At 37.2% G+C, this 16,884-nt stretch overlaps 2 protein-coding genes and 1 pseudogene across 2 annotated transcripts; 2 read left to right on the top strand and 1 right to left on the bottom strand.

Moving 5' to 3' along the window:
* Positions 1 to 265: 265 nt before the first annotated feature.
* On the top strand, positions 266 to 2,296 carry LOC149398620 (uncharacterized; the record flags this gene model as incomplete). Its single annotated transcript, XM_089614630.1, has 2 exons — positions 266 to 275; positions 1,593 to 2,296. Coding segments are annotated over exons 1-2 (714 nt in total), but the record flags the coding sequence as incomplete, so codon positions are not given.
* Positions 2,297 to 8,204: 5,908 nt separating this feature from the next.
* LOC149398619 (rust resistance kinase Lr10 pseudogene) lies at positions 8,205 to 9,539 on the bottom strand (annotated as a pseudogene).
* A 2,323-nt stretch (positions 9,540 to 11,862) lies between these two features.
* Positions 11,863 to 16,378, top strand: LOC149398618 (uncharacterized). Its single transcript, XM_089615388.1, has 6 exons — positions 11,863 to 12,557; positions 13,305 to 13,608; positions 13,821 to 15,274; positions 15,408 to 15,521; positions 15,632 to 15,786; positions 15,894 to 16,378. Exons 1-6 carry the CDS (start codon positions 12,156 to 12,158, stop codon positions 15,940 to 15,942), a joined length of 2,478 nt encoding a protein of 825 aa, XP_089471514.1. The 5' UTR covers positions 11,863 to 12,155; the 3' UTR covers positions 15,943 to 16,378.
* The last annotated feature ends 506 nt before the right edge of the window (positions 16,379 to 16,884 follow it).

Raw genomic sequence — 16,884 nt, 5'->3', positions numbered from 1 at the left:
CTCCATTTATGGTCTATCAAATCCCATAATTATAGCAACGAATCAATACACATTAAGCCTCTCATTTCCGTTTCTCTTTGATGGAAAGGAACCGGTTTATAAATTGAGAGAGAGTTGTTTTGGTCCCTAAGCCTTTTAATCTCATTCATAAACACACACCATCTAGTTCGAGGTTATTTCGGTTTAGAAGAGCAAAACGACGTTCCTTGACGCCGGCGAAGCCATTCCGAGTCACCGATAAAGCTCCGACGATTTTCCGATAACAATGGCCGGAGGTAAACGCTTGATCCATTTAGCTTCCGCTTTAAGGTTCATGTTTCTAATCATATGTTTTAGGATTAGAGACTATATTATTCTTACATTTGGTATCAGAGCATTATCATATCTCTGCCTTGTTTATTGTTTACGGTGTTGTTATTTTTCCATTTCGAGAATTTTCATGATACACGTTATTTTAAAACTATCACGTCCAAACGTTTTAAAATTGTTTTTCGATCGATTCTGTGCTTTAAAATCATGAAAACCGTGGAGAAATAAAGGAGAAACTGTCGGGTTTTTTAACCGGGTTTGCGGGTTTTTATCAGAAAAACGGGTGAAGAAGATGACTTTTACGACATGTTTTTTTTTCCCTTTGTTTAAAATAAAATAAATTATGTCGTTTAAGATTCTGTTGTTTTGATTACTACTGCTCGGCTATTAGAGTTTTCTTGGGCCTGTCTGATTATATTTGCCTTTATTTGGGCCTTTGTTTCTTATATCCGGGCCTTTGGAGTATATTAGGCATGTGAACATTCTTTTGGCTTTATTGGATGTATACTATTATATTTGTTATAATTTATAATACATCCCTTGATGTGCTTTTTGGTGAAATGCACGGAACCTATATAATAGGTATACATATTTGGCTTTTCAATTACTATTGTTATTTCTGTATATATACGAAAGCACACATCTGTTACAAGCATCTTTTGGCATATTGGCTTTGTATATTATTATTATAATAGTACATCCTTTTAATTCTTTTATTTGCATTATTTAGAATATGTATGCAAATATTTAGTTTTTAAATTTATATTGTGTTAGAATAATTAAGAAGTTATATGACTGTTTATTATTATTATTTAGTAATATGCATATAACATTTAGCAATTTAATGACTAGCATAATATTATTTATTTAGTTATATTATTTTGTGATTAATACGATCTTTATTAATTAGAGAGTAGCCACAGCATCTTTAATTAATCTAGGTTGTATATTTAGAATTAAAATCACATTAAAATAATGATTGTGGTTAATCATATGCTATATTATGAAATTTACCCACAGGAATTTTGTAATATTTGTATGATTAATTAGGATAAAATATCAAATTATATTTCCTAATTAACCCACAGGTATTAGGAAAAGGAACATAGTTTGACAGTTTTATCATAATCGTGTGAATCTAATGGAATTAGAATTTTAGCCCACAGGCAAATTTTATGTCTCTAGATTCATTAAGTACATGTTTTGCATTGGTAAATCATGATATAGTTAATTTCTTCAAAAACATAATTCTTATAAGCATGTTTAATTTCTATAAATTGCAGCTAGTCAAACTGTTAGTTACTCTAATGTTAAGTGCGATGTCCCCGAACTCAAAGGGGACAACTTTAAGGTTTTGAAAGAAAGAGTTCTCCTTCAGCTGGGATGGATGGATATTGATTATGCCATAAGGAAGCCTGAACCCCCTAAAATCACTGAGAAAAGTACCCCTGATCAGGTTGATCTTTATGAAAAGTGGGAGCGATCTAATCGCCTCTGCGTTATGTTCATAAAGACCAAAGTATCTGCTGGGGTTAGGGGTTCAATTGAGGAATATGACAATGTTCGTCTCTTAATGAAAGCAATAGACGATCAATTTGTCACTTCAGATAAGGCTTTGGCTAGTACTCTTATCATGCAGTTCTCATCCGTGAAGCTCACTGGAATAGGAGGTATGCGTGATCATATCATGCGTATGAGGGATATTGCGGCTCAATTAAAGACACTGGAAGTTGAAATGTCTGAAACCTTTCTGGTTCACTTTATTCTGTGCACTCTGCCCCAACAATATGGTCCATTTAAGATTTCTTATAACACACATAAGGATAAATGGTCAATCAATGAACTCATGACCATGTGTGTTCAAGAGGAGCATAGGTTGGCTATGGAACAGGGTGAGAAAGTGAATCTGACTTTCTCCGAAAGGAAGAAGAAAGATCGTGCCAAAGGCAAAGGCAAGCTCTCTGTCAAACCGGACATTAAGAAAGAGTCAAAGTGTTTCTTTGGCAAGAAGAAAGGACACATGAAGAAAGACTGCTCTAAGTTCCAGAATTGGCTTGAGAAGAAAGGTATTCAATTTTCGTTTGTATGTTATGAATCAAATCTAACTGATGTTGATCATAATACTTGGTGGATTGACTCTGGTTCTACAATCCATGTTTCAAATACTTTGCAGGGTATGCAAAACCTACGGAAGCCAGTGGGTAGTGAGTGCTATATCCTCTCAGGAGGGAAGATGAGCTCACATGTGGAGGCTGTTGGTTCTTGCAATTTGGTTTTGAGTACTGGTTTTATTTTGCATTTAGAAAAGACCTTTTATGTTCCTAGTTTTTCAAGGAATTTAATTTCAGTTTCGAGACTTGTACCTTTTGGTTTTGGTTTTAACTTTTTGGATGATGTTTTACATTATTAAATAAATCTAAAACTGTTGGTTATGGTACATTGTCTCATGATGGTCTTTATTCTGTTACTTTGCAAAATAATACTGCTTATAACTCTTTGAATGTTACTGCTGGGTTGAAACGTTGTATTATGAATGAAAATTCTTCTCTATTGTGGCACCGGAGATTGGGACATATCTCCATTTTAAGAATCAAGAGGTTGGTGAATGAAGGGGTACTTAGTACTCTTGATTTTACTAACTTCGAGACTTGTGTGGATTGCATTAAGGGAAAGCAAACCAATAAGTCTAAAAAGGGTGCAAAGAGAAGTACTGAATTGTTAGAAATCATACATACTGACATTTGTTGTCCAGACATGGATGCTAGTAGTCCAAAATACTTTATCACTTTCATAGATGATTTCTCACGATATATGTATCTCTATTTACTTCGTTCTAAGGATGAAGCTATAGATGCCTTTAAAGTTTTCAAGGCTGAAGTAGAGTTACAATGCGGTAAACAAATTAAGATAGTGAGATCAGATAGGGGTGGTGAGTATTATGGTAGATATACAGAGAATGGACAAGCACCTGGGCCATTTGCGAAGTTTCTTCAAGAACATGGGATTGTTGCCCAATATACGATGCCTGGTACTCCAGATCAAAATGGTGTATCAGAAAGAAGAAACCGAACTTTAATGGACATGGTGAGAAGTATGAGGAGTACCACAAAACTTCCTCAATTCTTGTGGACTGAAGCACTAAAGACGGCTGTGTATATATTAAACCGAGTTCCAACCAAGGCTGTTTTAAAAACGCCTTTTGAGTTATTCAAAGGTTGGAAACCCAGTTTGCAACATATACGCATTTGGGGATGCCCGTCTGAAGTGAGAATTTATGATCCACAAGAAAAGAAACTAGACTCTAGGACTATTAGTGGGTATTTCATTGGATATGCCGAGAAGTCTAAAGGTTATAGATTCTATTGTCCATCTCACAGTACTAGGATTGTGGAATCAATGAATGCAAAATTTCTTGAGAATGACTTGATTCGAGGGAGTGACCCATTGCGTGATTCGGTCTCTTCAATGGATCACAATGAAGCTGAACCTTCTAGTTCAAGTGATAGATTGATTATCATACACACTCCTCAAGCTCAATCGTGTGTACGACAACCAACTATTGAAGTTCCACAAGTTGATAATGCTGATCCTGTAGATCAAGTTGCTGATCAAGATCATGTTGAACAACATATTGAACAACCTGTTGAACAACAAGATCATCAAGATCATGATGAAGCACCATTAAGAAGATCTACTAGAGTTAGAAATTCAGCAATCCCTAGTGATTATGAAGTATATCTGCAAGAAATGGACGGCAACATTGGAGCCGAGAATGATCCTGAAACGTTTTCACAAGCTGTAAGTTCTAAAGAATCTAACTTATGGCACGAGGCTATGATTGAAGAGATGAACTCTATGGGAAAGAATCAAGTCTGGGATCTTGTCGAGTTGCCTGATGGTGTAAAAGCCATCGGATGCAAATGGGTCTTTAAAACAAAGAAAGACTCACAAGGCAACATCGAGAGACATAAAGCAAGACTTGTAGCCAAAGGGTTCACTCAAAGAGAAGGAATTGATTACACTGATACATTTTCGCCTGTATCAAAGAAAGATTCACTTCGCACAATTATGGCATTAGTAGCTCATTTTGACTTCGAGCTACATCAAATGGATGTGAAAACGGCCTTCCTTAACGGAGATCTAGAGGAAGAGGTTTACATGAAACAACCAGAAGGATTCTCCTCTAGTCACGGTGAGCATTTAGTCTGCAAGCTTAATAAATCCATTTACGGTTTAAAACAAGCCTCCCGCCAATGGTATTTAAAATTTCATGATGTTATAACTTCTTTCGGTTTCGAAGAGAATGTCATGGATCAATGTATATACCAGAAGGTCAGTGGGAGTAAGATATGTTTCCTTGTTTTATATGTGGATGATATTTTGTTAGCGACTAATGATAATGGAATGTTGTACGAGGTGAAACAATTTCTGTCTAAGAACTTTGATATGAAAGATATGGGTGAGGCATCTTATGTCATTGGCATTAAGATCCATAGGGAAAGATCACGAGGCATTTTGGGTTTGTCTCAAGAAACCTATATCAACAAAGTTCTAGAGAGATTTCGGATGAAAGATTGTTCGCCAAGTATAGCACCTGTTGTGAAGGGTGACAAATTCAGTCTTGATCAATGTCCAAAGAATGATCTTGAGCGGGATCAAATGAAGAATATTTCATATGCTTCCGCTGCGGGAAGCCTTATGTATGCTCAGGTCTGTACCAGACCTGACATTGCATATGTTGTTGGAGTATTGGGTAGATATCAGAGTAACCCAGGTCTTGACCATTGGAAAGCTGCAAAGAAGGTTATGAGATACCTTCAAGGAACAAAGGGTTACATGCTTATGTTCAGACGAACCAATGAATTGGAGGTGGTTGGTTACTCTGATGCTGACTACGCAGGCTGCATAGATTCCAGAAGATCCACTTCAGGATATATGTTTATGCTAGCCGGCGGAGCTGTATCTTGGAGAAGCACGAAGCAGACGTTGGTCACTACTTCCACCATGGAGGCCGAGTTCGTATCTTGTTTTGAAGCTACATCACATGGTGTTTGGTTGAAGAGTTTTATATCTGGGCTTAGAGTTGTAGACTCTATTTCTAGGCCTATTAAGTTGTACTGTGACAACTCAGCTGCTGTCTTTATGGCTAAGAATAACAAAAGTGGAAGTCGAAGTAAGCATATCGACATCAAGTATCTAGCCATAAGAGAACGTGTTAAAGATGGAAAAGTGCTCATCCAACACATTAGCACTGAGTTGATGATTGTCGATCCTTTGACTAAAGGCATGCCACCAAAGAAATTTAAGGATCATGTGGAAAATATGGGACTTATTGGTTCCATAATGTAATTTTTCATAGTACGCTACATTTCCATTTATGAAACTCGTATTCAGTTTAATATTTCTCATATGGTTTGTGCACATTCATTATCATTATTGATTTGAGAAGTATTTTATTATGTTTGGACCTAGAATAAACATATGGTTTATTCATTATTTTTTTTATGGGTAATTTGTGAAAAGTAATATATATGATACATGGAAGATAATACTCATTTATAGAGGACTTATCGCCATGATCTATATATTAATTTTCTTGTGACATATATTGAATTTATAGACCAAGTGGGAGAATGTAAGATATACATTGCGAATATAGAATATATGGATACTAATTACCGTATATTGTATATGGAGTATATTAAGTAAATACGTTATGATATATCTCTCCATTTATGGTCTATCAAATCCCATAATTATAGCAACGAATCAATACACATTAAGCCTCTCATTTCCGTTTCTCTTTGATGGAAAGGAACCGGTTTATAAATTGAGAGAGAGTTGTTTTGGTCCCTAAGCCTTTTAATCTCATTCATAAACACACACCATCTAGTTCGAGGTTATTTCGGTTTAGAAGAGCAAAACGACGTTCCTTGACGCCGGCGAAGCCATTCCGAGTCACCGATAAAGCTCCGACGATTTTCCGATAACAATGGCCGGAGGTAAACGCTTGATCCATTTAGCTTCCGCTTTAAGGTTCATGTTTCTAATCATATGTTTTAGGATTAGAGACTATATTATTCTTACATGTACATGTACAAACTGAAGATCAATAACAAAAACACACGTTTCTCAGTTTTCATAGAAGGACAAAATCTGTGAAGTTTTAATGTAAATCTTATATACGTACGGTTAAGAGTTCAGGGGCACTCGGTTAAGCAGGTAAATCTTTTTGGAAAGAAATGTATATAATTAATCGAGATTCAAGAAGTGAAAATAAGGGGATATATCTATACCCAGAACAAAACTCACCTGCAGTTAGTATCGATTTCAATGGACCTGGAAAATATGATAAAACACAAACTTTTAAGATTTGATTTGCTGGACATCAGACAAAAATCAATACAATAATTTTGGATACGTACCTTTTCTTTGTACCCTCCGAAGACATCCAAGTTCTGTTTCACAATTTCGTGTTCCCCAACTGAGCGAAAAAGAACCATCAAAATGATGAACTGACAGTTATCCTCTATGAATTGAGAGTCACCAGTGTCTCGAATAATCTCCGAGCTTCCATAAACACGAATTCCATCCGGGACAAACACTTTGTTGTTGTCTCTGCCAGAGCAGTTCATCCGTACAAGGCGCGAGAACTCGAAATGGAACTGAAACCGAGTTGTTGAGAGGTTGACAGGCTCTAAACTCCGTCTAGCCTCGATCGAGCGATAATAGCCTTTGGATGGGGATATTTTCGATGCGCCGATCGTGATAGCTCATGTGTCGAACATAGAGCATGTGTGGATAATTTTGAAGGTGAAGGACTGTTTCGTCGTCGCTTGTGCACGATAGGTTGAACCCGGGATATCCACATTCCTCCGACTGAAAGTTTCGTAGTCTGAATGGGAATTTAATCTCGTATCCAGACTGGTATCGGAAATTAAATAATCTCAACGAATCTAAATCTTCACAAGTAGGCGATGGTTTGTATTCGTGTGGGCTTCCTTTTGACGTGACTCCAAAGCTAAATATCAATAAAAAGAAAGAGACGTAAAAGAACGTTTTACAATTACTATGTTGAGGCTTTAAATTACGACAACCACACAATACGAGTCGTTGATCGTAATGTTAGGCAAAATGATTGCTCCTTTTTACCACGTTTCCATTTACCCACATCTTTTGATAGCTCAGATTATTTTCCAGCCTATGGTACTCGCAAACTAGTACAGAGTGTAACATAATTTGGGCTGCGAAGCGAGAGTGAACTCTTCAAGATACATTGATCACACGAGTCCTTGCATCAACGGCTCGGCCTTTTCTCGCCCCGGCAAGAAATATCACTCGTATGTGGTAACGTTTTCGGATTTGGAGGACGTACTCTTGCCGTATAGATTTAGTCACTCTGATTTCGACAAGGAATAAAAATTTGACTTCATATGAGCAAGTCCACGAGGAGCTTGCCTACGGATTCAAGCTTCTCTACCCACACCATAGACGTAAGTACACTCGAGTAAAGTTTTATTTAATTTTTGGGTTTTGGTGAAAAAATCTACGCGATTCATTTAACTGATTCATAACCTTTAATGATGCAGATCTATTTTAATATGTGCTCCGGTTCCTGTATCGAAGCATTGGTCATTGTGAGGATCTCTCTCTCTCTCTCTCATTCTTCACATCTCTCCTGAAAAATTAAATTAGAATATTTGAATACTTCGTTTGTTTGCTCATTGTTTTTAATATGTAGTTTTTTCGTTAGGAACAGACTCATATATATGCATCGGTAAGGTTTCTACTTATGTATTCCCTTACGTATTTGTACTTTTCAGTTAGTTATTTTCCGCGGAATTGTTTAGTATCCTTTTGTTAAAAATAAATGAGACAACGTGTATTCTTCTAGAAAAAGGAAATGGATTGATGTATATTACAATATTAAATAATATATATTACAATAAACAACTTCTGAACCAACCACTCGATCACTAAATTTCACTAAAAACTAAATAAAACAGATCATAGCATATTTATCATCATGTAAAGGATTAAATACTTTCATATTTAAGTGTGGCCCTAAAATATGAATTTGAAATGAAACTAGCCTCTGTGGATTTCACATCCGAAGGGTCATCGTCGCTAACACTATAATTCTCTTGGTCCTGCTCTTGCGGATATAGGCATAGCTTTGGAGGCATTTGGAGGCCTTCGAGTTCTTGTTCGAGCATTTCAATGACTTTACTCATCGAGGGGCGATCACAAGGCTTCAGCTGTATACACCACAATGCCACGATGATCATCTTCTTGACTTGTCTACATTCGATCTCTGTCGCGTCGTCTTTCTCCATGCCCTTTCCTTGACTGAATTGGCCGTAAATCCACGACGGAAAATAAATTTCACTTGTGTTATTAGCATCTGCATTCACATTTCTCCTCTTATTCGCCATTTCCATGAGCAACATTCCAAAGCTGTAGACATCGGATTTGTGGGAGACTCCGCCGATATTTTTGTAAAAGAACTCCGGAGCAATGTATCCAATCGTCCCTCTCGCCGCAGTCAACGAAGTCATGCTATCGTCCGAAGGACACAACCTAGCCAGCCCGAAATCGGAAACCCTCGGAACGAAATTATCGTCCAAAAGAATGTTGTGGGGCTTGATGTCAAAGTGAAGGATTTGCATGTCGCACCCCCGGTGAAGATATTCGATGCCCCGAGCGACCCCAAGTGAGATGTCAAATATTTTCTCGAAGCTCAACGACTCGTGTAGTAGCTCACCTTTCTTCGAGAAAATGTATTTTTCTAGAGACCCGTTGGGCATAAATTCGTAGACAAGACAGCGATTCAAACCTTCTACGCAAAATCCGACCAATCTCACCACGTTCATGTGGTGTATTCTTCCGATTGTGGCGACCTCATTGACGAAATCCTGTCCATTTCCCTTGGATTTACCCAACATTTTGATCGCTACGTGAGCGCCGCTAGAAAGTTTTCCTTTATACACCGACCCGAAGCCGCCCTCGCCGAGCTTCTCTTTGAAGCCTTTGGTCATCTTCCTAATGTTGCTGTAAGAGTATCTTGTGGGCATCAAGTTTGCGTGCCTTTGGAGGAATTCTTCTATATCGTCATATGTTGATGAATGGCGTCTTCTCCATTTATAGATGAAAAGGGCAATCACCAATGAAACGCCAATTATTATTCTTGGTCCTAAAAATCCCATTCCAGTTAAAAAAAAAAAAAATCATGAGAAAACAATTTTGTCCTAAAAAAAATCATTATTGCATTTAAACCTTTCGATGAAAAATACATTCTTCTTGAAATTATAATATTTTAATGTAAACAAGTGTTTGGTGACGAGAGCACGTTTCGAACCCTCGACGCAAAAGCCAACCAATCGAAATCTTCCGATGGTAGCGACTTCATCGACGAAATCTTGTCCGTTTCCCTTGGATTTACCCAACATTTTGACCGCTACGTGAGAACCGCTAGAAAGTTTTCCTTTGTACACCAACACAAAGCCTCCTTCGCCGAGTTTTTCGTTAAAGCCTCGGTCATAATCCTAATGTGGCGGTAAGAGCATCTTTTGGGACTTGCATGATTTTGGAGGAATTCTTCAATGCCGGTCGTACGTTGATAAATGGCGTCTTTTCCATTTGTAGATGAAAAGGGAAATCACAACCTAATAACAATTTTGCTGCATTTTTGCGACGTAGAAGGGAAAAAAAATCATGAGATCAATAAATTTTGTTGACTAAGTCATTGACCATCAATTAAAATGCATTTCAATCTTTCATTAAAAAAATGTGTGTGTGCGCGCGCGCGCCGTGTACAATTTTGTATGCTTAATCCAAGAATATGACAATAAAAAAAGTTTTATGAATACCGATTTTAGAAACTGTAAAACATCTTTATTTTAAATAAAACAGTAAACACTTAAAAAAAATTTAAAAAAATTAAAAAAAAAATTGTAACTCTAAAAGTTGTAGAAATAATTGACATATTGAAAAACTCACGAGAGTTGGTATTTCATATTTTACTTTTCGTTATTTGAAATGAAATTGAATTTAATAAATTGAAGAAAAGTTTGAATGAAACTCCTAACAGTATAATAAAACCGTAAACAACAACGAAAATATATATTGAAAATATTCGATCAAAAAATATATATTGAAAATATATCCACAAAATGGTAAACAATAACAAGTATTTAGAGGTATTTATGGAATGAAAAAGTAGACAAAATATTTGAGGGGATTAAGTTTGAAAAAAGATACTGTAAACTACTTACACCAATATTTAAAATTTCGGGGAATTTCAAAGATATAACGCCGAAATTGCATTAAATATGGAATTCCACACATTTGTGAGTTATTGATCGTTTCGCCGTAAATTGCCGTCGTTTTTTCATTGTCGTGTCACTGAAATCGCGATGTCGACGGAGACTACGTTATTTCGTCACCTCATTTGCAAAACCAACAATATTTCCGTCATTTCGCCGTAAAGTCGCCGACATTTCCTTCGGTGTCAAACCGAAATTCGAATGTTAATTTCAAGCCCAACATTTGCATTCTGCATCTTAAAATGATATAATTCGAAGAGAAATATGGATAAAACATCTGATGATTTATTTATCCATATTAAAAAATTTGTCTAATTTATTTTTTAATAATAGAGGTGCACATAAGAGGAGAGGGAGGTAACAGGGGAGAGGAAGGGACAGACGCTGGGATAGCTTTGGTGAGGTATGGTTTTGGTGATATGGTGAATAAATGGGCATATAAATTATAAATGTGCTTTATTAATTGGGCTTAGTTATAAAGGGATAGAGGTTTTAATAAGAGATTCAATGCATAAGTTGGTTGTTTACACTCTAGGCTTTCAAATAATACATAGTACAATTACACTAAACCAAACAGTAAACGAAAATGAAAAAAAAAATGTTATACATATACATATATGTATATATATATATATATTTTACAATATTATTTCAATTGCAATTTTCGTGTTTTACCACTATTTCCGTCGGCAACCACAATTTTCGTTGATACAATTTTTTTTAAATTTTCACATCGTCGCAATTTTTATTAGTCACTGCAATTTTCAATTTTTGAGACCATCGACACAAAATCGACAATCGGCATTTCAAACCTTGATTTACACCAAATATAGACAGATATCCGGCCCCAATTTTTCAGCAAAAGCTTAGGGAAAATTCCACCTTTTTTAAAATGGTTATTCTTTGAAACCTCAAAATTCCAAACGTTTCATTAATACTTTTCTTCTTTATTTTCTATTGATTTTACTCTTATTCTTAATAAAACTGGAAACTTTATAAATAAAAAATAATAATAAAACTGGAAACATGAAAAGAAAAGAAAAAAGTGTAAAAAAACAAGGAAAAAAAGTATTTATGAAATAAAAATATATATTTGAGGAATTAGGTTTGAAAACAGGGTAGTGGAGTTAATTTGCGCAAATATGAGACCCACAGGCAGTCCAATCCAGCCCAAGTAAAATAAACCGGGTTTAAATAAAAAGAAAGAAAAGAACCAATCTTTATCACGAAAAAATAAAAAATCGATTCTCTTTCGTTTCTCTCTCTAAAACTAAAACTATCTCTCTGCACAGCCAAATCTCCCTCAAAAACTCGAATTTTGGCTCTCTTATATAAAAATCACTCTTAAACAATCTCTCCCCCCAAATTACCCGCCAAAACAGCCATTTGATTTCTCTGATTTTTCTCACCTTACAATCGTATTCCCAATCTCTCTCTCGCTCTAGGGTTTCTCTGGCTATCTCTCCACTTTCTCCGTCTCGAGCTTGAATCGCGAGCTGCGTGTTCGTCTCAAGGCCGTCGATGGATTCCGCGCCGGAGAATCCAGCCCCGGCGCCGGAGAATCTAGCCCCGGCGGTGGAGAATGGCGATTCCGAGGAGGCTAGGCCGACGAAGAAGCCGAGAATCGGCGGGGGAAGAGGAGTGAAGAAGAGAGTGGCGGAGATCGTTCTGGTCCTGGCGGCGATGGCGAGGGTCCGCGCCGGAGAGAAGCCGACGGCGGCGGAGATCGAGCTCATGGCGGAGGCGAGGGAGAAGCTCGCGGAGCTCTGCGAAGGACTCGCTCCAAAGGATATCGTGACCAGGGAAGCTGTCGGTGCGGTGATTGAGGATTTGGGGATGAATTCTCGGCTTAAGGATCAGAAGTTAGGGTTTAAGGGTCCGAGGTTGACGGTTGCGGAGAGGTTTTCGCAGACGAAGAGGAAGGTATGGATCGAAGTTTGTTGCTTTGGGGAGTTATTTTGGGTTTGGTTGACTTGCACTAAGATTTATTTATTTTGGTGTTTGATTTCTGCGTATTAAATTGTCTATTGGTAAATCAAGTCAAGTTCTGATGTTTATGCGTAGTTGGTTTTTAGACTTTTGTAAATAAGTGAAAGTTCAAGACTTTTATGATGCAATTGTGTAGTTCATTGATTTTGCTCTCTTGATTGAAATTAACAATTTGGAACTAAAATATATGTAGTTCAATACATGTTTCTTAGAATTTGATGACTGTCTGAGGATGTAAGAAAAAAAAATGTAAACTTTTTTCTCCTCTAGTGTTTAGGTACTAATAGGGGAGGGAATATTCAAGTCTTGGTAATTTGGAATAACATCTCTGGGAAGGAAACTTGTAACTTTCTGTTGTTTGCTTAGTAATGTTGGAATTAATCTAATTGATGGATTTTAGGATCTATGAAACATAGGAAAACAACAAACTTTGAACCTTTTTTTTTTTATTTTTTCCAATTCTGTACTAAACCAAGAAACTATCCACCTGTGGATACAACAACTAGAAATCTGATATATTCTTAGATATGTTCAAGTTTAATCAAGTTGGTTCAGTGCAATTATATGACTTAAGGACATAGGCCATAGAGATGATAAGCTTTGTAGTGATGAGTCTGATTACTTTATAAACAAGCATTTCGACTAACATATCTTTCTTTTTTTTTTCCTTCTAAATCCTAGATGGAGGAAACCAAAAAATACTTGGCACAGTCGGCTCCGTTTACCTCACCACCATTGCAGACTGGCTTTAACTCCGCCGCTGAAAGCCGAGGGACTACTCATCATACTACACGAACGATTCCGTTGGATAAACAGAGCAATCAATCGAATCCGGTTGTGGGTCATGTTTCCACAGCAATGCCTACATCGGTGCAGTATCAGTTTCCAAGTAATGATGTCAAGCCATCCGCGGTTTCTAATAGCTTTCCCGGTACTAGTAATTTGGGAAGGCCAAACGGGTCTTCTTATGCGCCACAAGGACAAGGTAATATCAGTACAAACACTCGAAATAATTTGGATTCTCATTTTTATTTTACCTCAAAATTAATGTGTAGGATATTCTAAGAGCATCTCGAATATGTCTACCATACTAATGTTATGATACATTGTTTGAGATATAGACTTTTATAACGGTTTGCTATAGAACCAAATGTGACGCTCTTACATTTGTGATATCTGATTAATATTTTTGTGCAGTAAGTTCTTCAAATCCTCAATCAGTCAGTGCTCCATCGTGGACTGTGCACCCTCAAGCTCCTAAAAGTGGACCGGAACAGAACAAGCATCAAATGCATATACCCGCCAAGGTTGGTACAACTCCTCAAACGAATGTCCCACGATTAATCCCTCCAAGAGATCAGAATTTCGTGCCGTTTCTCGCTCAACCGGTTCCCGGAATTTCGCCTTTGAAGCCCGTAAAATATTCTCAGCCTCCTTCAATTCCTGCCAATACCCACAACGAAATCGCAAAGATAGTTCAGAAGCTATTACAACCCAAGCTTCCCGATCATCCCACGTGGATTCCTCCGTCGAGGGACTATATGAACAAGGCTTTGACTTGCCAAATTTGCCAGCTCACCATCAGCGACGTGGATAGCGCGCTCGTTTGCGATGCCTGTGAGAAAGGATATCACACCAAATGTGCACAGTCGTCTAATCAGAGAGGAATCCCTAGAGGCGAGTGGCATTGTTCAAAGTGCTTGGCATTGAGCAACGGAAAACCTTTGCCTCCGAAATATGGCCGCGTAATGAGAAGTAATATACCGGTGAAAGGTCAATTGAGTTCGGCTGGATTTCAGTCAGATTCGGATAAGAAAATTGGTGCGCTAGATCCGAAACCGACTCTGCAGAACACAACTGCAAATGGAAGTTCAGCTCTAGAGAGTCATAATAATGTCGATTCAACAGCAGATTCGAAGACTGTTGATGATGTTCAGAATGCCCAAAAGGTTGAAACTTCTTCGGTTAGTAATACCGTTGACGAGAAACCTGTTTTGGGAAACTGCACAAATAGCTCTCTGAAATCCTTGGAAGCGGCTGTTGCTTCTTCGGACATCGGTTCGACTGAAAGCTCTTCACAAATCGTCAACAATTCCGAACCATCATCGACTCTTCAGGACGAGTCTGTTGATCCCTCGCCTGAGACTGTTGAAAACAAGGCCGAATGTTCTCAACCACCTCAAGAATCGCTTGTTGTTGACCCACCAGAGCAGTCAACTCACGCCGAAGATGATGCTTCTGGGGATCTTCAAGACCAGAAACCAACCGAGATGGACGTGGATAAAGTCAAATTGAATGAAACTTCAGAATGTGCTTTAATGGATGATAATAGTAAGCAAGATAAGCAAACTACTGATCGGGACAAGAAGGACACAAGCTCTGCAACTGCAACTGAAACTGAAAATGAAACTGCAAATGAGGTTGTGGAACATTCTGGAACTCCTCTGAATCAAAATGCAAATGAGGTTGTGGAACATTCTGGAACTCCTCCGAACGATTCACTTTCGTTTGAATGGGTCGGTAACGTAACTCAGGTTGTAAATGAGAAGACCTTTTACCAGACATGTCAAGTCGATGGGGTCACATACAATCTTCAAGATCATGCTCTCTTCGCATCTGACCATGGGAAAACGACACCGTCAAAGATCAAGGCAAGTAAACCCGAATATTACCACCGATGATATCTATATACTAGTTCAGCCGTATTATTTTCTGTTCAGTGACAATTTATCTCCCAAATATTCTTGTAACATGGTCTCTGTCTTTTTATCATTGTTCATACAGTCTATGTGGGAGGACGCAAAAACCGGGTCAAAGTGGGTTATTGCTAATAGATACATTTTTCCGAGTGACTTACCGGAAAGTCTGGGCCGCCCTTGTTCCTCCGGCAGCAACGAGGTATGATATTATTTATTTTTTAACCAAGTATTTTTACCGCAACCATTTTCCAAACTATCGTAGATTCTTCAGAATTTTTTTTTTTTTTTTTAAATCGGTTATTTATGCAGGTTTATGAATCTAATCAAGATGCCATTGTAACGACCGGCGAAATGAAAGGACTTTGCAAGGTTCTTCCCCAGACCAAATATCAAGAAGAATGTGGAAGACGAGATCAGCTATCTCCCGAATCTACCACTGGACTTCCACCGGTATATCTTTGCAAGTACGTGAATCTCTTCTTTCAATTTCTTATCATGGCCCTATGTTCGTTCATCCGCATAAATTATGGAATAACAATTTTTTATTTTTTATTTTTTATTTTTTTTACAGGTGGCTTTACGATGAGGTAAAATGTTCATTTCAGCCCATCTCTGGTTGATCAGGTCATTTCTTTTCGACTTTCGCTGAGTTGATAATTCTTTGTTGCTGCGATATCGTCTCTCCCAGTTACGAGCATGTGGTGATGTGTTTTGACCAATCTTAACATGATTGTAGTTTCTTAGCTTAGGTTTTAGTTTTACTAGGGGAAAATTTTAAGAAATCATTTTTTTTAGTAATTTCAATTACAGATTCTCGCTGAATGTAGTGATAGTTTCTTTCTTCTGCGTGGAAGACCTTACGATTATTGTTGTTTTTAGTGCCTTGTGTTTCATTCTATGTATTTGTATAACTTGAGCCCTTAATAATAAGCTACTATAGGAAGTGTCAAAACCAGATGTAAAGTTGAAGAACCATAAGATGACGAGCTAAAGAACCAGATGTCTTATGTTTGATTTTTTTATTTTTTTTTAATGTGGTATTACATTAAGGATTTTTCATTTCAATGTAGTGTAATGTTAAGGTTTTGATAAATCGCCCTAGCTAAAAAAGAAGACTGTTTTTTGTTTTCGGAAGACGTCTACTATTGTATGTCGATATCGAAATTTCGTAGATAATTCAGTAATTTATGCGAAATTCGACGATATTTTTAATTTTTTTTTCATTAACAAAGCTGAAAACTTCGGAATTTTGGAGTTGGATTCCCAAGTATTCTTCTAAATATTCTGAACGGAAACATATTAAAAACAAAATCGAGCTCTTTTATTAAATTAATTTGTGACAATCTCATCCATCACTAGCATTTAGTCCTGAATTGTGTTCTTTGGTAAATATATCAAACTTATAATATTGAGAAATTATCAAAACTTTATAAACTTGAAAATTGACGACCGGCAGCTTTGGTTAACGTATCTGGGGCAAAATACGACATTTAACATAAAAAATATAAAAAAAATATATAAAATATCTAAAATACATAGAAAATGTAAGCCAATGCCTAGAC

The sequence above is a fragment of the Urtica dioica genome, chromosome 5, assembly GCF_054948205.1.
Source record: "Urtica dioica subsp. dioica isolate 48M chromosome 5, U.dioica_male_clone48M_v1_H2, whole genome shotgun sequence".
Lineage (NCBI taxonomy): Eukaryota > Viridiplantae > Streptophyta > Magnoliopsida > Rosales > Urticaceae > Urtica > Urtica dioica.
Note: the sequence above shows the minus strand (reverse complement) of the source record. Positions and strands in the feature narration are given on the sequence as shown.

Bases quoted from the DNA above. Each gene is read 5' to 3' on its own strand.
- LOC149398618 (XM_089615388.1), top strand. From the start codon at position 12,156: ATGGATTCCGCGCCGGAGAATCCAGCCCCGGCGCCGGAGAATCTAGCC. The intron at 13,609-13,820 runs GTAATATCAGTA...ATTTTTGTGCAG, and splicing joins TTATGCGCCACAAGGACAAG to TAAGTTCTTCAAATCCTCAA. The intron at 15,275-15,407 runs GCAAGTAAACCC...TTGTTCATACAG, and splicing joins CGACACCGTCAAAGATCAAG to TCTATGTGGGAGGACGCAAA.